This window comes from Archocentrus centrarchus, chromosome 11 (genome assembly GCF_007364275.1).
Source record: "Archocentrus centrarchus isolate MPI-CPG fArcCen1 chromosome 11, fArcCen1, whole genome shotgun sequence".
Classification (NCBI taxonomy): domain Eukaryota; kingdom Metazoa; phylum Chordata; class Actinopteri; order Cichliformes; family Cichlidae; genus Archocentrus; species Archocentrus centrarchus.
In genome coordinates, this window is record NC_044356.1 from 20,463,213 (window position 1) to 20,489,042 (window position 25,830).

At 40.3% G+C, this 25,830-nt stretch overlaps 1 protein-coding gene across 1 annotated transcript in view; it reads left to right on the top strand.

Annotated features, from left to right (window-relative positions):
• The window catches only part of rapgef5a (Rap guanine nucleotide exchange factor (GEF) 5a), a 51,565-nt gene that overhangs the window by 18,461 nt on the left and 7,274 nt on the right, over positions 1 to 25,830 (top strand). Inside the window, exons 6-18 of the mRNA XM_030741525.1 lie at positions 3,968 to 4,049; positions 4,170 to 4,218; positions 4,351 to 4,424; positions 8,039 to 8,218; positions 15,211 to 15,356; positions 16,359 to 16,459; positions 20,856 to 20,934; positions 21,062 to 21,206; positions 23,627 to 23,718; positions 23,835 to 23,865; positions 24,232 to 24,310; positions 24,533 to 24,682; positions 25,108 to 25,205. Coding sequence (XP_030597385.1) covers positions 3,968 to 4,049; positions 4,170 to 4,218; positions 4,351 to 4,424; positions 8,039 to 8,218; positions 15,211 to 15,356; positions 16,359 to 16,459; positions 20,856 to 20,934; positions 21,062 to 21,206; positions 23,627 to 23,718; positions 23,835 to 23,865; positions 24,232 to 24,310; positions 24,533 to 24,682; positions 25,108 to 25,205 — 1,306 coding nt within the window. The remainder of the gene's footprint in view (positions 1 to 3,967; positions 4,050 to 4,169; positions 4,219 to 4,350; positions 4,425 to 8,038; positions 8,219 to 15,210; positions 15,357 to 16,358; positions 16,460 to 20,855; positions 20,935 to 21,061; positions 21,207 to 23,626; positions 23,719 to 23,834; positions 23,866 to 24,231; positions 24,311 to 24,532; positions 24,683 to 25,107; positions 25,206 to 25,830) is intronic.

Sequence of the window (25,830 nt, forward strand, 5' to 3'; positions counted from 1 at the left end):
ATGTGCCTTCTTTCTGAGGCACTGCATGATCTCCACTGACCTGACGTGGAAGCTCATTGCACTAATAAAATATCAAAGCTGAAGCGACAGGCTTCTGGTTTAGATTTGTGATTGAGGTCATTTGTCTATTTGATGATGTACTGCACAAAGGGACACGTGACTGTGTTTGATTTGGCGGAAATGCTTCACTCCTTGCAAGTACATAGCTGACCTTGCAACTCAAATACACACACGAAGATTTTCCTCAAATCCCAGGAAGGAACTTAATCTCTATTCAGTATTTCAAATCCTCAATCTGCTTATGTGAGAGACACATTCAGTTGCTGGCGCACACACCTCCACATTCCTAGAAAAAAAAAGCGCTCTTGCACACAATCTGACGCGTGATGCGATCACTCAAATATGCGAGATGAGCTCTGACGCACGCTTACACATACACAGACCAGCATGCAGAGTGGTGTCATCCAGAGTTCCTGGTTTTGTTGCGCCGTGTGTGCGGAGTTCCTGCCGAGGCTGCTGCTGAACTCAATGTGTCACTCAGGGAGAAGGAGAGACTGAGACCAGTGTGTGTTTGTGTGAAGGAACAAGGAAACATGCCAAGAGAATTCTGAGTATTAACATCAAAAGGTGCATTTACAGATATTAGAGAGACAAAAAGACAGCAGGGGAATTTAACGTCATATTTGAATGTGAATCACATGTATTGTAGGTACGGTTATTTTCTACACATAATATTGTGTGACATGTGCACTCAGACTCCTACCATACCTACCATGGTGCTCAAAGAGTTGATTCGTTTGATGGCCTTTTTATCAATTACTCCTTAAAAAAAATTCATATTTATGCATACTTAACATGCACCCATTTTTGTAAAAGAATGTAAATATGTCTGCTGTCGTAAGAATTAATATGGATGTAGTTTATATGTAAAATTCCATATTAGCCTAAATTCAACATTCTCACGCTGTCACTTTGTCTCTGTTGCTTTGTGTCTATCTTTGACTGTCGCGCCATTTCCCTGCAGGCATCTTTTTTCTCTCCTTCTCACACCTTCCCTCCCTCTTTGGAGAATATTTGGAGCTGTTTTGGAAACTACCTGATGCTACCCCACTAGTTGCTTCAAAGAGATCAGAATGTCAATCCTTGATCTTATAAATATATTAATCAATCCTTATTTTTTTTTCTTGTTGTAAAACCCTAAATCCTAAACCCTGTTTTTTTTTTTTTTTTTTTAAATATGCTGCACCAAAATTTGAACTGCAGTCTGGTGTAACTGCTCCTCATAGATCATTGCTTCAAGTGTCTTACTGTTTAATCTAAAGAAGGAAGAATTAAAGTGATACTGACTGCCTCAGCTGCCATTGAGTGAGTGCTGCTTCAGAAGAAGGACAAGTTGCTAATCAAATAGGCTGTAGAAGATATTTACTACTTTCATTCAATATTATTCAGTTAACATCAACACTGCTAGCCTGTCTCAGAGGAGCTCTGTGTCTCAGCAATATGGCACGCTGTTGGGCACATTTTCGTCATTGAGATTTGTCGGTTCATTGCTAGTTTTCACTGTAATACATTGACAAGAATGTCATGGTTTCAGGCAGGTTGCAAGTTTAAACGTCATGCATCCAAATTTCATGTGCAAGTCAAATATTGTCAAAAAAAAGGGCGTCATCCTTTCTCCAAACACGTTACCGCACAAGAGCTAAACTTGCTTATATGGTGCCTTTAGAAGAATCAAATAAAATGTAAGGTTTAGTTTCAGTCATTTATCTTAGGGACTCTAGACATAAACATCAATACAGGCTGTGCACTGAATATCAACTGCCAAATCATGTGACACAGACAGCCATATAAACATCTTCACAGTAAAATGTAACTCAATATAATAAGCTCTATATTTAAGGATTTAAACTAAATATTGCCTTTTGATTATTATGGAGTGCATTACTAGAGCAACTCAAACTACACTACAGTGTTGCCTTGGTAAAAAAAAAATATATTCAGCTTGGGCTATTACACTGTAAATTTCATATAACACATAGTCTATATGCACAGTTTACTGTTTGGCGTATGAGTGTTTGTCAATAACAATTATGCTGCTGGATTTCCCTTCTGTGGGAAAACGCTGTTCTCCGCATTGTGCAGGAGAGGAAGACTTGCCAGGAGCTAAAATATGCCACCCTTGGCTTGAGAGGAGAACACATACTTGCTTGCTTTGCATAGTCCTCTGGTTCTACAGTAGACGATCTATGGCCCTCTCTATTTTAAAAGGCAGGGGAGTAAAGCCAAAAAGCCAGACTCGCAGAATACCTAAGCGACGCTTTAGCTAGAGACGGCATTCTAGAGCATACATCCTCCTCCTATGAATCACGCTCTGCAGTCTGTTAAAAGCCTTTAATTCTTTGTTAGACTGGCAAAATTCAGATCATGGCTACATGTGCACACGCAGTGGCTACATTATGTACTTGCATTTTTACTGAAGAAATCTGTGTCAAAGATGTGTTCTGGCAAATCAGATATCGTAAAACATTGTGGCATGCACCTTGATAGGATTTGAATAAGGAGGTGACCCATCATCATAATCTTGTATTAATAATGCTTTGTGCTGGTTAATGAATGGTGACACACCTCCTGCTGTACCTCATTTCCATTTCTGGTGCATTCAGGCTCATGGTGAATCACCAAATTACCAAATGAACAACAACAAAACTTAACGACCCTGATTAGAATAAATTTAGTATAGCATGGCTCAGAAAAGGTTTGTTGAGTAACAAAAATAAAAATGTGAAACACACAAAACAAAAATGGATGATTTGCTCTTATTTTTCCAGTGAGTTGGTTAGTAGAGACAATAATTCTGGCCAATTATACAATAAGGAAAGCCTTTCACTCCTTCCAGGCATCTGATGCTCTACCTGCCTCTGTCTCTCTCTGTCTGTGCCAAAGCTGAAGTGTCATGCTGAAGGCTATGTGTTATCACTATCTCTCCTGCTTCTGCATCTACCGTTCCCTTATCAGATTACAGTGTAGACACATGCACACACACACACAGCCACACAGGGCTTCATCTTCTTTCCTCTACAACTATTACAAGTGCCCACGGCATCTGTTGATAAAATCCAAATTGTATGCAAATGAGGGCATGTGTGTGTCTGTATGTGTGCATGCGCATGCTTGAGGGAGAAAGAATGTATGTGTGTGCCGTGCGGGGGTGAGGCAGTGTGTGGGAGACCAATCCAAACAGTGGTTTTGTAGGAGAACATATTAGATAAGGGGCCCTGGGGTGCAGTCTGTCGCCACTGAAGGCAAACTCGGTGCAGCCTTGTATTATTACTGGGCTATAATGCAGAGTTTACCCCCAAACAACCCTCGTTTACACAACACACACACACACACACACACACACACACACACACACACACACACACACACACACACACACACACACTAACTTCAATAGAAGGGTGTGTCTCAGAGCTATTTTGCATGAACCACATGAAAGAGAGAGAGTGCTGCCGAGAGATGCTTAATACAAAGACATGCAGACATTGAGGAACTAGAAAGACAGGAGGGGAACTCAAATGGCCAGATACAACTTTGTGGAATAAAAATTTCACCCTGAATTCATATTAGCAGAGAAATGAGTAAAATAAAGCGTTTTGCCTGATCCAATGCAAGAATCACAAAATGTTGAATTTTCAGTTTAAGTAATTTGGATAAAAACAGCAGACAGTGTATTAACTTTAGTGAATAGGAAAGCAAAGAAGTAGCAACATTACTGCTTTTCAGGTGAATAGAACCAAGTGTGATGTGAACAAAATCTTAAGGTCCAATGTAGGCTGTAGTGCTTTTCTTATTTTACCAGGGGGCAGTGTAGAGAGGACTTTGACATGAACTTTTAACTCCATGGAGTGTTTTATTTAAATTATATCAACATGTTAGTCAGTAAAGCTCTGTCTGTCTCTCCAAGGTCAGAGGAAGACTCTGAAGGCAACAGGGACATCTGCAGTGAGATTCTTCAGATGAAAGCTCTTGAGAGGCTCACTTCTACGGTCAGTGTAGCAGAGTCCTCACAGTATAATCATCTAATAAGATAAACAGATTAATGCTGAAGCTGAAAACGTGGAAACATCTGTTTGTGTATGTTTTTGTATTGTGGACCTTTCTAATAGGTGCAAAGTGAGTTGGCGGCTGCTCTCGCACGAAAGACACGCAAAGCTTGTAAGTACACATTTAATTGGGGTGTGTGTGTTACTTTTCCAATGTTTCCACTGTGAGAAGACGTAATAAAAATGACAATGTCATGTTATAAAAAGAAAAGCTTTTAATGTGCTGCTGTTTGATTGGTCGCAGTGTCAGAGCAGGACTCTGAGACAGCGGAGACGAGCCACCAGGAACCTCAAACGCCCAGCGAGGAGAGCAGTCCGGTAATACACACACAGGGACCACAAAAATGTTTTTAACCTCTTTCTTTCCCTCTCGTCTTATCCCCCAATTCATTTTTGGGGAGACAGTCCATTTTTTATGTATCTGTTCCTTAGACAGTTTGTACTTGCTTAAAGTAGGCCTACAGCTGAATCAGTTTGCGTTCTTGTTGCAGTACTGTTAAGAAGCCATTTCAGTGCCTAAATAGGGAACAGTAAAACAGATTGCAATAGCTATTTTAACCATAATGCAATAATACATAGTCCGCAGATCAGGCTCTTGACCAATACTGGCCAGTGAAAATGCAAGTTGATCAGCTCAAATGCAGATCGCTTCCAGTATGAAGAGATAAAGATAATTATTGGTTTGCTCTGTCTACCTTTGTCTCTTAAAGGTCACTGAGTGCAAATTGAATTTATGTGGGGGTACACATGTGGCTCATAGAAAATTGGGTCAGAGCAGAGTTGGTCCCATCTTTGTACAATCAGATCTTCTTTTTTTCTATCAATTATTCATTCTCTGGTTACAACAGAGAAATGAAGAGGGAGCAGGAAAACAGCAAGGAGAAAATCTGTTAAACACAATTACACACATACAGTGATGTGTACACTGCAGATTAAAGGAAAATATAACTTAAAGGGTCTTAGTGAGTTGCTGGGTTGTCACGTGCAACTAGACTAGCTTCAGTACTCTTTATAGTTGATTCTCCAAGTCTGTGGAGGAAGAAACACAATTCTTCTAAAGGATATTCCCCAGTTTGGTGTTTTGGTGTTGGCAGTTTAGAGCACCGTCTGATGCAGGGATTAAACTCGCTTACAGACACACACACGGACAGCTGCAAACATCACAAACAAGTAGTTGTCATACTTTTTCAAGTCCGCCTGGTGGACGCATCTGTTTGTGCATTGCAGTGTTTGCATGCATCGCACACTCTGTCCGTCTCTGCATAGTCACACGTGAACATACACACTGAGCTGTTCACCCTCGTAATGAAATTTCTGTCTCTCAAATGCCCAAACTACATTGGCCTAACACCATGGTCTAAAACCTCCCATCGGCACGGTGAACTTGGATGGCTGTAAAGGCCGTAGCAGCTCGTAATCAAATAGTGATTTAGTGACCATTCATGCCCCATGCATAAAGACATCCTGGAGGAGTTTACTGCAGTCAATATAGAAATGTTTTATCATAGGATAAAAGGACTCTGAACAACTGTGTTGATTTACAGTGACCCTTCCCTCTTAGATGTACCTAAACCATTTCATACACAGAACCAACAGATCACTGTTGAGTTCGTGGGATTCACGTTTTTCTTTCACGTGTTTATATGTCAGTGGTTTTTGGCTTATCACATTTCAGCTTGTTGTGATGCCTTGTCACATGCCTTGTTGGATGTGTCTATTCCAGTGTAAATGAACATAAAGAGGATTCCAGTGTTAATGGCATAAAGAGGATTGAGTATTATTTAAAAAGTCACCATCTGGAGAAAATTCATAAATATATTTATTTCTTAATTCTGACTCCAATAATGCTTTTGTGACCTCTTCAGTTCACTGGTTATTGTTTGTATGCATTTGTGTTCTGCTTCAGTTTGTGCTCCACTACAAACTTGATGTCCCCTAATAAAATTTAATAATTAAAGCTCAATTTTATAGCAAAGATTTTAATTGTTTTTTAGGCTATTTTTTGCATATGTTTCACATACATTGAAAAACATTGATGCTTTGTGGCTGTACTTGAGACTGACACATTTTCATTGTCTTACTTTCTTGATCCCTCCTTTTAAATGTCAGTCCACCAAGTCTAACGACACAGCTGTATTTAGTTTGAATATATTATGTTATCTCCATTTTGGCAGCTTAGAAGTGAGTTCTGGCTAACATAGTAAGCTATTAATGAGACAAGCTAAAATTTTCATATTTGTTTTGTTGGCTGAGGAAAAAGAGAGTGTCTAAATGAGCCCAAACACATTGTGTATTCAGCCGCTTTTGAGTTGTGATTTTAATGAGTAGTCTCCCTCTCCACTCTCATTTCTCATTCAGCCTCTCACTGACTACAAACACATTAAACTAGTTTAGCTATAATTATCATTAACAAATGAAGTACATAATTTAAATTAATTGGAGTCAACTGCTAGTGAATATAGGCACTAATGTACATTTACAAGTAAGTGATGTATGATTTGTCGGTAAGTTAGTAGAGTCAGGAAAGCTGTGGAAACTGCTACACCTACTGCACAACCCAGGTGGAGTCAGTGAACAGTGAATAGGACCCAGACATTGATCCTGGAGTCACTTTAGAAGCTGTTTGATAACCACTGTGACTATAGTGGTAACATAGGTATCAAGTATGTGTGAGGACAGTGAACCAGTACAGCTACAAAATGTATAGGGTAGCAAAATGAATTGCAAGGCTAATTTTCTATGACATACAAAGTTTTTATAACCTATGCAGATATTTTGTTAAACTCAAAAGCCACTGAAATAAAGTGCAGTTCAATTCAGTTTCACTTGACCTTTATCCAACTGAAAATTTTTTAGCTAAAACGTGAAGATCGTATATAAATTAAGGAAACTGAAAGAGACAGGCACACAATTCAAGCATGCGCAGACGACAATGTTTTATCTTGGTGTGTCACTGACAGGAAGCTGAAAGCAGATTTGCAGGAAGCAGTAAGGGACACGGCACAGTGGTTGTGATATAATGTCTGCGTGTACGTGGCTATTCTACCAGATAAGCGCTGTCATTGGGGGGGTGTTTTCCTAGTAAACAAAAATGAATGATGTTCTGCATGGGTGTGTGTTACCCTCTACTGGAACATGGTACCGTGGGATAGTTAAGCCCACAGGAAAGGACACCCACCCCCCAGCCAAATGACCCCCTCCCCCCCCCCCCCCCTTCTTTCTGTCTCTCTCTTTCAAGGAAAATAAACAGGCCAGGCTACCAGCCACTGGTGATAACCATCACCCTAAGGAGCACACACACAGTAATGTTTTCTATTGTCAGGTATATTTAGGAAAGCCACTGGCTTCTCTAGAACTATTTCAATGAAATATGTTTCTCTTTCTCTTTCCTTTTTAAGACTGCAGTGTTATACATTCCTTTTCATCAAGTTTTTTTTTTTTTTCCTTCATCTGTTTCAGTTGGACTACCAGGACAGTAGCAGATTTCTGTACTGACTATAGAGGGGAGGAGACAGACACCACACTTGCACCCTAGCACACTATTCTCACACAGACACCCACTCCCGCCCACTTATACTACTAATCACACACTCTCACTCCTTCTCCGCCAGATCCTCTGACACAGAGCAGTCAGACTGAGACAAAGAGGAGTGGAACAGATAAAAAAGGAATTACTGACTATAATAGTTAGAAAAGAACAAGAGACAAGGAAGAATAATAGGGAGAGCAAGATTAGATAGAGAGACCCAGGATTACCATATTTTCTTATCCTACTCACATGGGCATATAGGGGCAACAGAAAACTTATCCTTGCATGTTTCTGGATTATGCCCAAACTTTCTTGACCTCCATTCCACAAACATACTTTGAGTGTTTCTACAATGTCTTGGGACTGTGGGTTGAGATATGTCTTCATGCCTCCTGTATTGCAGCTGGGAGGTGTGTGCACTTTGCGGGACAGCAGTGGCAGTGGCGGCGGTGGGATGGGGACTGTGTGCCGCCGTGAGGAGCTAACCAGCCGGCTGGGGCTGGAGGCCGTTCAGCGGCTGGCCAAGGATGGCTGTCGGCTGCTGCAGAACCACAACTATCGTCTACCCGACAGGAACCAGGCGGTGAGTAGAGAGTGTGATAGTTTGCTATTATAGTATATCTTCAGTATTGTAAGACTGCTGATGTTGTCCTGTGAACTCTTATCATGTAATCTGCAGAGAGTTGTGGTTACATGGTCAGTGTGAGTAGAGAGTAATGGACGTCATGTGGTTAATGTTGTCATTACTGTCGTCATTTTTAAGCGGGCACACACACCTCAGGTCAGAGTTACTCATGGATTCAGGTCAGGGATCATGTGAGTAAATCCTCCTCAGCACCGTCATGATTGGTGGTTCAGTCCAGCTAAGGGATAGGCATGTATGCGTGCATGCATTTTCTAGCATGCTTGGCCTTTTAGACCTATTCTGAGTACATGAGGGCCCTTTCCTGCACTGACATGCACACATCAACTAAAGTTATCAATGTAGATGCCCAGACCTTGGCTTCATTCAGATCACTTTAAATGAAACATTCACCAGTTCTGTAGCTCATCTAATGTGGGTGTTAATAATGGCTTAGTGCAACATGATCTCATACTCTTTTTACACCCTGTCAAGTACTGTGTGTATGTGTGTGCGTGTGCGTGTGTGTGTCAGTTTGCTGGTAGAGCTTATAATCATTCGTGGGAGCTTGTATGTGTATGTTCATGTGCTGCTTGCCCTGTGGCAGGCTGAGTCAGAGTGGGCTCATAATGAACAGGGTGTTAGTGAAGCGTTGTACTGTATAATCCTACTCTACAGTACACCTTAGGGCCGGAAATGAAGGAAATGCAGTCAGCTTTCACCCTGCATGATGTTGTGCGTGCGTGTGTGTGTGTGTGTGTGTCTGTGTTTGATCAGCTCGGCCTTGGGGATTTTCTAAAGTGTGCATAAATTTACTTTAATTTCTTAAAAACATACAAAATAAAAATGTACTGTATTTGACAAGAGCAGTGGAGAAGGAGGAGAACATTGTTCTACTCCATGTTTCACTTGAACTGCAAGCAAATGTTTAGAAGATTATATGCAAGTGTGTTATATGTGGTTGGCGCACAGATAACAGGACAATTCAAAGAATCCTGATTGTTGTGGCATTGATAAAATCAAGACAATTTTTTATTTGTTTTAATCTGCTTAAAAAAAGGCTTGAGAAAAACACAGAGAGCAATATTGAGAAATTCATGTGAAAAACGTGATATATGGAAGACCGATTTACAGATACTTTTAAAGTAAACAGAACATTATTTGGTTATTCCAGGGATATCAAGCAGAACTGGAAAAAAAATTCAAAGCAGCCTGGCTACATATAGATTAATTTACATAAATGCTAAAAAGATTTTTCTTTTTTTTTTTTTTTTTTTTTTTTAGTTTCGCTTCAAAGCATAATTTGTATTTATGGTGCCTCATCAACCAAGTCCTGTAGAAAAGAAGAGAGAGAAGAACTGCACTTCTCCATATACTATAACACAAGTCATATAAGGTGTATTAAAGAGTCACATTTCAGATTTGATTAATCCCTGCCTTTAATAATATGACATTGAAAGTATGGTGTGACAGCCCCAGGTGTTGCTGCAATGCAACCAAAAGCCAGGTGTGAGAGTTCAGAGCCCTACAAATAATGTACATTATTAAACGATTAAAGATATCATTTGAAACAAAGGCACTTTGCTGTCCTGATCTAATTTAGTCAGCCTTTTTATTGTAGGTTTTGTTATTTCAGCTCATTGTTCATCTTAGGCTGCAGCATTTAGCAGAAGCCAAAACTAGACGACCAGCTCAATCCACAACAGAAACCATTCTCCTTTTACTGGGTTGTCATGGTGATTTTTTTTTTTTTTTTTTTTTTTTTCCGTGACAGATAAGCTCTGACAAACCAGTGTGGGCTGTTTCCATAGTGATTCAACTCACTTGTCATTGGATTGCTTTGGGTTCTTCTTTTGCTAATAGTCATTTCTGACTTGCATTTTTTTACTCTTCCACATTTAATTAAATCATCGAGGTTTTCAAGAGGTCCACCTGCACAAAGGATTGTTCAATGTCACAGCATGCATGACACACTCATATACACACATGTAGGCTTATTGGGAAGCTCATGGGATTAACACTGTATGTGTGTCCACATATGTAAAATGTAAAGCATTGCGTGTTCTTATACTCTTTTCCGTTATTTCCAGGAATCAGACCCAGAGCTATCACAACACAGATATGGCTTGGTCAGTGTTGACACACACATACATTAGTAGGAACAGGAAAGGAACAGAGAGTGCTTCCTTTAGGCTTTCCATGGGCATCCACCTTTCCTCTCAATAATATTACATCATGGTGTGTGCGTGCATGTGCAACTAACTGATAGAAAAAGAGTGGGTAAAAGAGACTTTCAAGTCCTGATCTTGTACAAAGCTGAATATTTGCAGTATCCTTCATTTTTCACATTCATGTTGAACTCTTTGACCCTGCGACAAATGCAGCGTGTCCTCGGGTTTGTGAGCTATCTACTTTCTGTTCCAGCTTCTCAAACCTCTCGAGCATGAAGTCTACCCAATTTGGAGACACTGACAGTGGGTTGGCGGGGGGACGGGGGCAGAAAAAATGAGTGAAGGCAGGAGAACTGGAAGTACAAATGGTTTGAGGAAGGAAGGAAACAGACTGACGTTAGCTGAGAATGAGAGGGTGTCTAAAGAAATGTCAGAAACTGTAGTTTTTTTTTTTAATCATTCCTTTTGACCCAAATGACAGGTCAGCATCTTTAATCGTATTTATAAATCAGATTTATTCTAAGTATTTATTGTAAGTAGGCATTAAAGCAGAAACACCATGAGACCAATCCATTATTTTTTGTAAAACTCTGTCTTTGTTATAGATACTTAATTCAATTCAATTCAATTTTATTTATATAGCGCCAAATCACAACAAACAGTCGCCTCAAGGCGCTTTGTATTGTGGGTAAAGACCCTACAATAATACAGAGAAAACCCAACAGTCAAAAACGACCCCCTATGAGCAGCACTTGGCGACAGTGGGAAGGAAAAACTCCCTTTTAACAGGAAGAAACCTCCAGCAGAACCAGGCTCAGGGAGGGGCAGTCATCTGCCGCGACCGGTTGGGCTGAGGGGAGAGAAAGACATGCTGTGGAAGAGAGCCAGAGATTAATATCAATTAATGATTAAATGCAGAGTGGAGTATAAACAAAGTTAATAAGGTGAATGAAAAGAAACAGTCTATTGTGGGAACCCCCCCCCAGCAGCCTAGGCCTATAGCAGTCATAACTAAGGGATGGTTCAGGGTCACCTGATCCAGCCCTAACTATAAGCTTTATCATAAAGGAAAGTTTTAAGTCTAATCTTAAAAATAGAGAGGGTGTCTGTCTCCCGAATCCAAGCTGGAAGCTGGTTCCACAGAAGAGGGGCCTGAAAGCTGAAGGATCTGCCTCCCATTGTACTCTTAAGTATCCTAGGAACCACAAGTAAGCCAGCAGTCTGAGATTGAAGTGCTCTGTTGGGGTGATATGGGACTATGAGGTCTTTAAGATAAGATGGGGCCTGATTATTCAAGACCTTGTATGTGAGGAGAAGGATTTTAAATTCTATTCTAGATTTAACAGGGAGCCAATGAAGAGAAGACAATATGGGAGAAATCTGCTCTCTCTTTCTAGTCCCTGTCAGTACTCTAGCTGCAGCATTTTGGATCAGCTGAAGGCTTTTCAGGGAGCTTTTAGGACAGCCTGATAATAATGAATTACAATAATCCAGCCTAGAAGTAATAAATGCATGAATTAGCTTTTCAGCATCACTCTGAGAAAGGATGTTTCTAATTTTAGAAATATTGCGCAAATGCAAAAAAGCGGTCCTACATATTTGTTTAATATGTGCATTGAAGGACATATCCTGGTCAAAAATGACTCCAAGATTACTTACTCTGGATGGCATTACTTTGGCCTCCAGTAACACTGTGAGAAATCTTGGAGTCTTTAAGACATTCCTGCAGTTTAACTAATTGATGTGTGTCATCTGGCTTCATTGATAGGTAAAGCTGAGTATCATCTGCATAACAATGAAAATTGATGCAATGCTTTCTAATGATACTGCCTAAGGAAAGCATGTATAATGTAAATAGAATTGGTCCTAGCACAGAACCCTGTGGAACTCCATAACTGACCTTAGTGTGTGAAGAAGACTCCCCATTTACATGAACAAATTGGAGTCTATTAGATAAATATGATTCAAACCACTGCAGCGCAGTACCTTTAATACCTATAGTATGCTCTAATCTCTGTAATAAAATGTTATGGTCAACAGTATCAAAGCTGCACTGAGGTCCAACAGGACAAGAACAGAGATGAGTCCACTGTCAGAGGCTCTAAGAAGATCATTTGTAACCTTCATTAATGCTGATTCTGTACTGTGATGAATTCTGAAACCTGACTGAAACTCTTCAAATAAACCGTTCCTCTGCAGATGATCAGTTAGCTGTTTTACAACTAGCTAGCTGTCAGAAATCCCCTTTTTTTTGGCTTTTATAATGTGGAGGTTTTGCTGAAACTCATTGACAGTTTGATCAAAATGTGTTTCTTTTTTTGTCTTCTGTAACTCTCCCACACTCCTCTGTCCCTCACTTTACTTCCCAGGCTCTTGCCTTTCATCTGTTGCTCCTTTTTTTTTTTTCTTTTTTGTTCTTGCTCTCTTTCACTATTGCATAACTTTCTGACCCCCCCTCCTCTCCACATGTGCCCTTTTGTATATTTTTACTTTTTCATGTCTCAGAGTCTTTTCTAAGGCTAAATTAAATGTCTTTCTTGCATTTTGCTGTCTGCACTTAATTCTTATGGCGTACATACGTATGTGATGTGTGCTTATAGTTGAACTAATTGTGGAAATGTTAATGTTGCAAGTTTTACTTTGCTACATTTTCTGGAAGTTTTTTGATCTTGAGTGTGTGCGTGTGTGTTATCTCACTGTCTTCCTCCATTCTTGGCTTGGAGTTGTTTTTCTTGGCATCTGTGTAAAGAATGTAAGCGTTGTCGGAAAGATCAACAGTTCGCATTCAATCGGGAAGGCAGAACATTTTCTTCTCTTTTGTTTTTACAGTAGTTGTAATTAGTTACATAATGGGCCTCCTTTTTTTTTTTTTTATAAAAGTGTATTTTTAGGGCACTTTATTAGATATCTGATAGTGTAGAGAGATAGGAAAAGTCAACAGAGATAGAGAGGGGAGTTGTGTGATAAAGCTGGTCCTGGTCTCTATTCAATGACATGTCCCCTTTTGACCCTTAGGCCACCAAACTTGTTATCTTGACACCACATCAGGGCTGCTGGGTGCGGTCTCAGTGCCAGTCCATAATGTAATTAATGATGGTTTATCAGATGAGCTATCACTGCTTTTCTAATCTCCTGTTTGTATCTTTGTGTTGTTAACCCCTCAGTGTTGTTTTTAGGAATTGATCCTTTTGTGAAAGTCCATCTTCACAGGTGGATGATGTTTTTGTCTACTGTTCTGGTTTGTGCATTCAGTGTGAGCACAGTGTAAGGTTTGAATATCTCTGGTTTTGTCTCTTCAGGTGCACAGCCAAGATGGTCTGTTATTCTGCCATATGGGTTGAAGGGGGTGCAAGGGTACCATGAACCAGCAATTATCATTCCTTTAGAAAAAGAATTAGACACACTGGATGCAATGGCTGCTGCTGCACATCTGTATCATACTCCCATAGAATATGAATCACTGAAACATGTCCATACACACACACACACTTGCACGCACTTTGCACTTTGCACTTTGGGCATATTGTTTTGTCTGACACAAGGCAGATCCCACCTGCTGTCTCTTGAGATCAGACTGATCCTTTCATCATATGATACCAGCGACTGTGTGTGTGTGTGTGTGTGTGTGTGTGTGTGTGTGTGTGTGTGTGTGTGTGTGTGTGTGTGTGTGTGTGTCGCTCAGGTATCTCAGTTTGGTTTTGCTGTGTCTGAGTGAAAATAGAGAGATTCTTGCCAAAGCTGATTAAGATCACAGTTACTAACTAGTGCACTCTTGGCACTTTTATGAACTGTAGCACTTATTACTGTTATTTTTTTTTTTCCCCAAGACTTAGCTTATATTTTTTAAACAGTCAGTAATTTTATGGCCAGTTGAACAGAAAAACAGCCTCGCATGAAATATCTGTGTCAGTTGTGAGTGCTGCTCAGTCCTTCTGGCTGCGACAGAGATTGCAGTGAACATCTGGAGGAGAGACGTCACTTCTTTATCTATCCTCCTGCTCCTGCCTTTGATTTCCCTTTCTCCTCTGCTTTTTGTCTCCTCTCCTCAGGCTTTTTCTTATTGTGTTCCTTTGTTCACCTGGAGTCCTGTTCCTGTTACACTGCACTATCATAGTGTGTGTGTGTATATGTTTGTGTGTATCAGAGTCAGGGATCAAGTTGCTGTTCATTTATGGAGCTGGAGATCATTTCAAGCTGACATTCATCGTTGTCCTCATTGTAATTTAATTCTTTAAATCTTCCTAAAGGCAGAGGAAATGCAATCCTTCCCTTTGACGGTGTCAACACAAGCAGTGTCTGAAAGTGTGGATTAAAACTGATGTGCGAGTTTGTCTGCTTTTGTGTTGGAGAAACATTAACAACATAAAGTTAATATCTGAGAGTTTTACAGAGTGTTATTTGACATGATACAAACAATATTTCATCATGATCTGTCTGTGCATTATTTTAAATGTATCTTTTTGTTTTAACGGTAGCTTCAATTTTTTTCTATTTATTTATTTACAGTTATAAGTTATAGAAGGTCTTTGATTTGTCTAGATGTATGGTAAAATCAGATGGGAAATAAATGAAGTTGGCAAAAACGACAAGGGGTGTCCAAATCAACAAGAGATGGGGTAGAAAAAGGAGAAGCAGCATGTAAGATAGTCACATGGGATGCACCATATTAATTTTGTTGCCTTTGACTGAAATCCTCGACTGTATCCACTCCTTTAATCGCCTTCCAGCAGTTTTGTCCTTGCCTGACTTTGTGCTTTATTTGTCTCACATTTTCTCTTTTAGGAGGCATTAGGAAGGGTTTGTCTAAAGGAGAGAGGACGGGATGTATTGGTGTTGCAGAGAGTGACATCGTCAGTGACATCGCCATCGGACAGGCCCTCACCAACATCATCCGGGGGCGGGTCCAGAGAGGAGGATTGCGACAAGAGGTTAGTCTCTCCTCCTACATAATTATGGCCCTCCAAACTAACAATGGTAACAAAAACATAAACGGAGGACTCCTGCCTCTCAGTTTTTGCTTTGGAACCTCAAGCTGCAACCACACACTGCATATGCAAGCAAAATATTGGTAGTGCTGTCAAAAGTAAGTGTGTGTGTGTGTGTGTGTGTGTGTCTAGGATAATGTATGCTTTAGCTTCTGGCAGAGCGCAGGAAGGAGAGAATGGCTTTTTGTTTTCAGCTGAAAGGGGGAAAAAAAAGATCACATAAGACTGGTTTACTTCCTTCCACAGTGTGTTTTAGGATCTTAAACTGTATGTGCAATTACACGTGTGCATTTTTGCAAGTGCAGTTTTTCAAAGTTGATTTCTTTGACTTGAATACACATAACACAGTCTGTGACCTAAGGCACAATGCAGGGAGTGTCAGTGACAGGCAGGTTAAGTGGGTGTGTGTGTGTGTGTGTGTGTGTGTGTGTGTGTGTGTGTGTGTGTGTGTGTGTGTGTGTGTGTGTGTGTGTGTGTGTGTGTGTGTGTAAGCAATTTCCAGCATTTTCCGTAGAAGTCAGTTCTCCGTCAGAGCTACAGTAGGAGCTGTCAGGGAAAGGGTTTCAATCTCCGGAGCGCTCCGCTGACAGGAGCAGACAGCAGTGCAGTTTACACCCAGAGCGTGCAACCCTTACAGGGCTGAACTGGGAACAGTTTAGATATGAAGATGACCTCTGAGCTAGTCACACTTGCAGAGGCAGAGGAGGACTTAGATGAAGATAGTGATGAAGATGACAATGATGAAGAGGGGGATAGCAGTCATGATGATGATGGAAGCAAGTCAGAGATGTGTGCATTTGATGTTCCCCATTTTCGCTACATCGATGACGACAATGTTGAGGAGAATGTGGACGGTGGCAGGGTGGGAGGATGGAGGAATGGATGTGGCCGTAGTTGGTACTCTTGCTCTAGTGAGGATGATTCTTCAGACTGTTCGTCTTACAGGTATGTGGTGGTGTCCGGAACGCCGCTCAAGATTTTGGAGCATCTGCTAAGTGACCTGCGATTGGATGACCAAAGAGGGGCACCAGAGAACAAGGAGAGCGGTGAGTTTGGAGACACATATGCACACAAACACACACGTTTGGTTGTCCTCAGAGTTGTACACAGAGGTAGATCTTTGTAAAGAGCCATCTACACAATGTGGCAGTGTCACCATTAAAAAAAAAAGAAACAGCATAAATGTAAAGGTGGAGAATGTGAATATAACACAATTTTAGTGTTGTATATTTATCTTAAAATGAGGCACCACACCTCTTTCTAAGGAGTCTCTATCTCCCTGCTGCACAAGTTACAACACAACCCAGCCCGGATCTCTCTGTCTTTTCATTTCCCTGAAGTCAGGCCTGTGAGGTATGCTCTTCCCTGATGTGTTTGAGCCTGTGTGTGGCTGCATGAGTCAGCCCTCGTGTCACATCCAGGTGTGTGTGTGCATTCTTTCAGCCATGTCACTGCCCACACATATGAGGAGCATTCAAAAGGTTAAATGCTCTAATGGGTTTGTGAAATGATTACCAGGGGGTGCTTTTAGCAGTTTTGCCACAGACAATTTCAGTGGACTATTAACTGTCATATCTCATTTACACAAACCTCAAGTTTACATTTACTTCAAGTCTACTTTATTCAGCTATTACTCAGTTTGTTAATATCTTTTATGGTTTGCAAACAGTGACAGTTTGTTTTATGAACTTCTCTGAAATTTCAATGCATTTCTATGGGAGGTTTTTAGAGTGGTGATGTCATCACCCGCTGAAGAATTTGAGCTGTTTTATTTTTCAGATTTTTCTTCCTCTTTTAGCTCTTTTTACTCCAACAACTTTTGGTCTACCAAAACATTTTATACTTCAAATTGTACCTATGGTTGTGCTCTTTAAGAAAATTACCTTTCCAAAACCCAGAGATTTACAGAATTTCAACTAGGAGCCTTATAGTGTCAGGAGGACCCTCCACAACTCAAATGTTAATGTTTCTCCTCTCTTTGGCACCAAAACCAAAACTGAGGCACTTTTTAAACTGCCATTTCTCTCTCAATTTTAATGGTATAGAGTAAAAAAAAAAAAAAAAAACACATGTCCTGCTTCAGTAACATCTCCTTGTACAGTGTGAAAAGTTTGTGAGTGGGACTTATAGTTTTTGTGTGGCAAGCTCTTGTTTGTGGGTAGGTCAGCAGTATTTTCTACTCCCTCAGCCATTTACCCAGTTCTGAATGTTATTGATATATACACTACATGGCCCACGCTGACAGTAGAGGATGTTGAGTTAATTTTTAATCTTGTAATGTGAAGGTCATAGGTTCGATTCCCAGCCTTAGTCAAATTTATTTACATTTAGCATAGAAACACAGAGGTACACACCCGTGTGTGTGTGTGTGTGTGTGTGTGTGTGTGTTTGTGTTTGTGGCAGAGGGGTGTTTAATAACATTCAGCTGTTAATTTGTGGATTCAAACTGAGCTTGTTTCAGCTCTGTTTCCTTTGTACTGCATTTATTTCAGTTCTTCATTTTGATGTGCTTCAGCTCCAGGTTTTGCTGTTGCCCTATTTTTTTTAACAGCAATTTCAGCAAATCAAGATCAATTTAGGCACTTTTTTGATAATTTGAGCTGTTTTACTTTTCAAATTTTTTCTCTTGCAGCTGCCTAAGCTCTTTCAGCAAATTAAGTTTCAGGTATTTTAAGCATTTCTACGCACTGCAGCTCAAATCTTTCAGCGTTCACATTGCATTTTCACCAGGAGATGCTTTTTTTCAAGTTACTTTCTGGGTTCTTTGATGGTGCAGTAGGTTCATTACAACAGCAAGGTTTTGCTTAAGAAATCATTGTAATCATCGGTGTAATCGATTAACCATTTAGCATGCTTGAATTTTGAAAGCACTAAAATTTGTGAAAAATTGTCATTCTTAAATATCAATAGGTCTTGACTTCCTTTCTTCTCATTAAATTTCAGAATCATCACAGATCCCAAGTCCACTATAATAATACTTTAATCACAGAGGGAGGTCTGGGTCTCAACATTCATTTTATAAAACCCTACACTTGTCTGTTAGCATCGATTCAAGACAAGGCGCCTTTATGCATCAGCCCCCTCAGCACCACCAGTTCCCAACAGTCCACAGGGAGCCATCTCACTGAATTGCAGGAAGCAAATGAAGAAAGACGGAGAGATAAATGTGGGAGAGGGAGAACGAGAGAGAGAGGACTGAGATGGTCTTTGTGGAGGAGCTCTGTCTGATATTTATTTAGTGAAAATGAGAAAATGTGTGCTTTTTTTATGAGAGCACAGGGAAAGGAGGAAGTAGGAATGCAGAATTTATCTTCATATTTGGATATTGCCCTCTCCTCGCGTGCGCGTGTGTGTATATGTCTACCTTTGCTTTATAGTCAGTATTTCCTGAATAAGTGTGTGTGTGTGTGTGTTGGGTAAGGCTGAGCATCATTTAGGTGGCTTAACTGTGCAGCATGTTGAACAGGCTCAAACACGCTTCTGCAGCGATTACCCCAAACACCCCTCACTGTGCACCGTGCACACACAAAGAGAACACACATGCAACAAAAACAGCAGCAGATTAGTGCGATTAGTTCAGCACACACACTGTTTCTCTCCCTCTTTTTTTTTTTCCCCCTCCTTTCTTTCTCACAAGAGATAAAGTCCCCAAGGTCAGAACTCAATGAGTTATTCATCAGGGTGCTGAGCCTGTGTGTGTGTGTGTGTGTGTGTGTGTGTGTGTGTGTTTGTCTGTCTGTGTGTGTGTGTGTGGGCACGCGCACGTGTGTTGCGGCGTCTGAGTGCATGTGTTTGACTTTGTGTGTGCCAGTGGGCAAACGCAGAGGGCATATGTTGAAGATGAAAATGGATATTTAGCATCACAGAGAGCTGAGAGAGGGTGAATGTAGGAGGAGAGAAGTAGCGGGAAGAAAATAAAAAACGGGCTCCAAGAAAGGGCTCCACATCAACAAACTGAAGAGGAACTGTGAGTGAACAGGGTTCTGAAAAAGTGATAAGCACAGTCAGACCTGCTTAAAATATTTCTCGAGAGTTGTGTTTTTATTTTTAAAGCGAAGATAGTTGATTAAATATTAATGCCTCGGCCTATGCTCGGTCTTCTATAATTGATTTCTTTGCTCTCTGCCTGACAGAGTCATATGTGGGTCACACATTTTCCCTGGGAAAGAGTTTGACACCACACACACACACACACACACACACACACACACACACACACACACACACACAGGGCAACTTCCCCACAGCACCAACAATGGCTCATTACCCATCTGCCATGAGAGCTGTTTATATTTGGTTCTTAACCATTGATCACCTGCTGAGACACACACACACACACACACTCAGAGGCACACTCTTGGCATCTGTCTTGCACATTAGCTTGTTCCACTCTGATAAACTTGTGCAGTTTTTTCAGTTGTTTGGAATATGAGCAAGGAAGAAGAAAAACTCATCATCATAGATATGCTTAAATTTCCTTTAGAGACCCTAAAAACCTAGTTAGACATGAGAAATTCTCTTGACTAAGAAAAATTGGTTAAAATTCAGGAAAATGCAGTTTCATTTGCTGCTTCATCAGGACTGTGGATCAGGACTGGAGGGAGTGGTTAGTGACAAAAGAAAGCAACTTTAAACCTCTTGAACTCCAGAATAATTCAAATCACTTCATTTATATAGCACCAAATCACAATAATAGTCATCTCGAGGTGCTTTGTACTGTAGATAAAGACCCTACAGTATTCTGGAGAAAACCCCAACAATCAAACCACCCCTTATGAGCAAGCACTTTGCGATGGTGGGAAGTAAAAACTCCCATTTAACAGGAAGAAACCTCCGGCAGAAATGGGCTTAGGGAGGGACAGCCATGTCCGTGATAGGCTGGAGGGTGAGGGGAAAGAATGAAGTGTGATTGTTTAATGCATCTGACAGAAACAGAAGAGTAGCAGTATTATCAAACTTTTGCTTTTCTCAAATGCTCTGCTGGAAACCGTGGAGATGGGTTACAATTATCTTCGGATTCTTCACTATGAAGGGACATCTTTCATATAACATGTAATTATTATTGCTTTAAGCCTACATACAGTCGAAGGGCAAATAAAAGAGAGAAATAGGACGTTAAGCTCGAAGATTTATTACTCAGCCTATTTCTTTTTTATCTCAAGTAGCTATAATTAACATTAGGTTTTAAAGTGAATATAAATATTTAAAAAACAAGTAGTGTGAAGTAGTGGAGTAGCCTTTTTACAGTTCATAATGCTGCTTCTCTGGGGAAATCAGAAGTTAATTGAGGGACAGAAGAAAGAAACTAAAAGACTTTCTTGTGGCTTTCCACATCTTAATCCTATGGATGAGGAGAAAACATATCTTTGATCACTTTGCCAATAATGATTTTGGAGTTAACAATGTTTTTTTGTTTTTTTGTTTTTTTTTCCTGTGTTTCAGAAATGTTGCTGGATGACTTCCTGTTAACGTATCTGGTGTTTATGTCCACTCACGACCTCTGTCAGGCCCTGCTGGGACAATATCCTTACAAGCAAAACCACGCATGCCTTCAACCACACAAGCACACACATAATCTTACACACACACACACACACACACAGTTTCAGACTCCATATTCTCCTTTGTTGCTCCTTGACCACAGTCACCTATAGCAGTGCACGCTGCAGGGGCCAGGAGGAGGGCAAAGATGCCCTCTTCAGGAAACGTAAAGTACTGCAGCTTGTTTCCCACTGGAGCAGACTTTATAAGGATTTCCTCAAGGAAGAGGAGCATGTCAGGAGCTTCATGAAGGTATGGCCTTCTTCAACACCTCTGATTTCCTAGTTTTAAAGATATATTGAGTTTGATACTGTGTTGTCTTCTCTTAAAAGTATTGCTGAAGAACATCAGAAGGCTCATTCATCTTCATTTGTCTCTCTGTCTTCTAAATGAAGTTGTCCTTCCTTAAGTTCTGCATGACTGGATAACAAGTGCTTTGTAGAAAGAACAAGGAGCTTTAAGTGTGTGTTTGTTACTTTGAGCTTTCTATGCACTGCATGTGATGAAAAGTGCTGGTGTTCCAGCTTTCTCTCACAAGGGAATCTGTAATGGATTTATCTCATCCTTCTGCCAAAAAACGAGGGAACAAAAATACAGGTGTTTCTGGATGTATCACAAGATGTGTTTGCATGTTATCGTGGAATAATACAAAATAACAATGTCCGTTATTGTCGTTTATTCTTTATTCCATTAAGTACCACATTAAAATCTGAAAGATCTTTCCACTTGTTTTATGTATGAAACAAAGTATCCGCACGGGGCATGGTAGTGATTGAAAGCGCACACATACAGAATCCTAAGTGTCACATAACCTTCCATAACTGTCACATTTTCCACCACAAATGCTGCTTGTGTCTGTCTGTCTGTTCCTGTTATTTTCACATGGTTCACTGCATCGACTCGGGATGTCTCTGACACCGAAAGGGAAACAGACAAACACACACAACACAATCAAATGTGCACACACACGCGCACACACACTCGCCCATCACTTGTCCCTCCATAACCTGACGGCTCCATTGCTCGGTGCTGGGTTGCCATGGAAACCAAAGTGGTAGGGTTGGCATTGGTATAATCTCAAATGGAGTGCGTAACCCAGGTGATAGTTGCCTAGTAACAGAGGAACGAGAGGGGAATAGGGACTGGAGGCTACAGCAGGTCAATGGCAATGATAAGGAGGCGTCTGGAGATGTGTGTGTGTGTTTGTGTGGATCCTTGAAAGTTCTGAGTGCCATTTCATTCTGCTCACTAATTCTGTGACATGTCAGATGGCAGGTTTAAGTACAAGTTTTTATATGATCATTCAAAGCCTTTAGGGATGAACCAGTACATAGACAGTATTTGTGTCAGTTTGATAATTGCCGAAAAAAAAACACCAGCCTACGGTCAGGGGAGACGCACTATGTGGACAAAAAGTACTGAGTCACCATGCCAGGAAGCTCCTGCCGCACAGTTTTTATGCTGATGTTAATGCCAGAAGAGGTTTGGAGCTCTGCAGTTACTGAGTCAGCAGAGCATATATACTATGCGCCTCACCACTCCCTGACCCCAGTCTGTGATTTCATGTGGTCTGCCAGTTTGTGGCTGAGTTGTTGTGGTTCCTAATACCACTTACTGTACAGCTGATCATGGACTATCTAGGAGGAAAGAAGTTTCACAAACTGACTTGTTGCAGCCATGGCATCCTATTATAGTACCACACTCAAATTTACTGCGCTCTTTAGAACGACCCATTGTTGCATGGTTAGGTGATTTTATGTAACTATGGCAATGGGACTGACTACACCTGAATTCAAAGACCAAGAGGTGTGGCAAAATACTTTTGCCCATGTAGTCTAGTGTAATCTGATACATTAGCTAAAACGATTGCATAAAGTGCAACTAAAATTTGAGTAAAACAGATTGATATCCTTTAGGTGGTTTCATAATTGGCTTTTTTTTTTTTTTTTTTTTTTTATAGCTTGGATGTGTATCTAGACAAATATATTATTAACAGCTGAGTTGTTTAAGAGAGGAGAAAAAACATATCAAATTGGTATTGATATCAGCAGATAATGAAGACCGAGATACCATTATCAGACACAGAAATGAGGTTTTGAGCCAAACTTGCATTTTCTTTTTCTCCTGACTTTGAAATTGCAGCAACATCAATAGAAAGTAACAGCAGATACATGTAAAATTTTGACTATGGGCTTCAACATTTACTAGACAGCATGTATTTTGAATAGCAGATAAAGCTGTTTTGGGATGGGACTTTTGATTAAATGAATCAAGGAAATCTGACACATTACTTTGGTTATGGTAATTCATAACTGTAATTTTTTTTTTTTTACGACATAAGTATTTATCAGTAGTAGCAGTAATAAAACAGTGGTCAAAATAATATGTGGTGTGTGTTTGTGTTCTGATGTACAGCTGGGTGGCAAGCTCACAGCTGTTTAGTACAAAGTGCAGAGTGATCCTGGTTGTTGTGTTGTATTAAGGTCAGTCTTTGTATGCATGTGTTTATAAAATGTTGTTCACACTGAAAGCTGAGCCTGGTTATTATGCCTCACCTGCAGTAGTAAGGTTCATTACTTTTTCTGGGTCAGACGACCTTTACCATTAGTTAAGAAGTATTTAGCATGAGTTAAGAGGTCATGGATTTTAATAATATTTTCTGTCTCTGTCAGACTCTGTACAGGTGTGTTTTAGAAGATCTGTATGAGTTCCCCACATTGGAGAAAGACCTGAAGGAGTTTCAGAAACTTCTGCGTCGCAGGCAGTAAGTGTCATGGTGTGATGTGTGCACAACCTGTCTGCCTATAACAGTGCTTCTTTTTTAAAATATTTTGACTACCTGTATCCTTCTTCACTGGTTTGTGTGTTTCTTTCTTGCAGCACGGTGGATGACTGCCCTCCAAACCAAAAGGTATAATTTATAAATTTGCCCTTCTTTCAATCGCATGTTTCAAAAGTATAAATAATAATAATAATAAATTAAGACTTTAGATGTGCACTGAATATGCATCAAAGACCCACAAAATGGAATAAACATTTGTCTGAATAATCTCATATTGGCCGCTGCACTTACTCAGAGCCCTAGCAAAGTAGATCAAATGAAGGATCTGTATTTTGTGGTTGATAAATAACACACTGAAGCAAACTTTTTAGATTTTCTTCAAGCAGTATAGGTGCTCATACAGATAATATAGATGCTATCAGTGCCTAATTACATCCAGCACAGACTACGTAAACCATTTCAAATCCTCATGTGTCCTCATGCTTCCTCTGTCAGAGCAAACAAACGTATCAGCATATGAGTTTGAAGGAAAACTGTTTGCAGCTCCGCAGTCCACAAACCGAGACCAGAGAGGGTGAGCGACCAACTCAGACATACACAGCACACTACCCCAAACTCTACACAGTTATGCATAATTACATAATTTGCACATGCAAATATAAATATATATATTTTTGACTTGGACTGAAGTTTCCTTTCTGCATGCACCTCATTGTAATTCTGCAGTACTGCAGTATTTTTCCTTTTATTTAGCCATTTACTCTTTCCGTGTTTTTTTTTTTCTTTTTACCTCCAGTTATTTGTTGTGTGTATGTGAGTGCCGACTCCTACCTGAGTGTCCACACGCATCCCTCGCTGGAGGCACATGAGCTTCTGCGGATTGTGGCTCTGAAGATGGACAGAGCAGAAGAGGAAATGGTGCTCGCTGTGGTGTCGCACACTGGAGGTAAAAGCAGAAACACAATTCAAGCACAATACACAGTCAACATATTTTACTAATATAAGCAATAGCTCTGAAGAACCCCACTAAATCCACTCACATGAACTGAAGCCCTCCCTCATCAACACAGCCCACAATTTTTCAAATCTTGTGAAAGGATTAGCAACTAAATGATTTTTTTTTTTTACATAATTTTAATATAGTAGAATACATAATGTTTGGGTTTGGCCATTTGTACCTGGATTAATTTATCTTAAGTATTTATCAGTAACTGTTTTCTGTTGCATTTCTCTGTATGTTCAGCTACATAATTCAGTGTTTTGTTGACCTGCTCCTCAAAGCTAGATGTCCAAATCCTCCTAGCTGGGAATCACAGATCTAGATTCTTGGCTCTTTTTCACCTCTCTCCTTCTGTCTTTTTGTCTCTGAAGAGCGGAGGGTGTTACAACCCAGTGACTGCGTGTACTCGGAGTCTCTGACCCCACAAGGAAAGCTTGCGGCCTGTCGCAGGGATCTTACTGAAATCTTGGTATGGATTCTCCATTTGTGCCTCTGTCATTCTGTAACATTCAATCTTTAAAAGGAGCTACAGTTGCAGCTTGCAGTAGCAAGCAAAGCAAGAAACAGTGTCCTACAGCTGGTTATTTAGCCTCTGTGTCTTGGTAAATCAGGCATGAAAATGAATATTTCACTTCTCCAACAGACAGATTTTCACAGTGTGAGAATGAGTCATGCATCAGCAAGCTGGAGAGGGTCAGGCCTGGTGATTGCTATTAACTCTGACTCAGTAGGAAAGAAAAGAAAAGGTGTGAACCACAATTATTGCGTGGTTGGCCAACAGTGACAGGAGAAACGGTGACTGGAAAGTGCTGTACCAGGACACTTTTGAAAGGACACAAAAAGTTCTTTCTTTTGAGTGAGAGCTGTGTCTGAATTCCCCAACCAGCTACAGCCTGACCGATTTATTGGCAATATGATATTACCAGTCTATATTAGCTATTCACTGATCTATTGGTATCTACATTTATAACAGCCAATAAATGAAAATTGGAAAAACACTTTTCAATCATATTAATGTTGCATAGTTTGTCCACCAAAGGGTACTCTGCATCCTGCCAGTGTGCTTGGAGCACAACATCCAGCGCACAACAGCA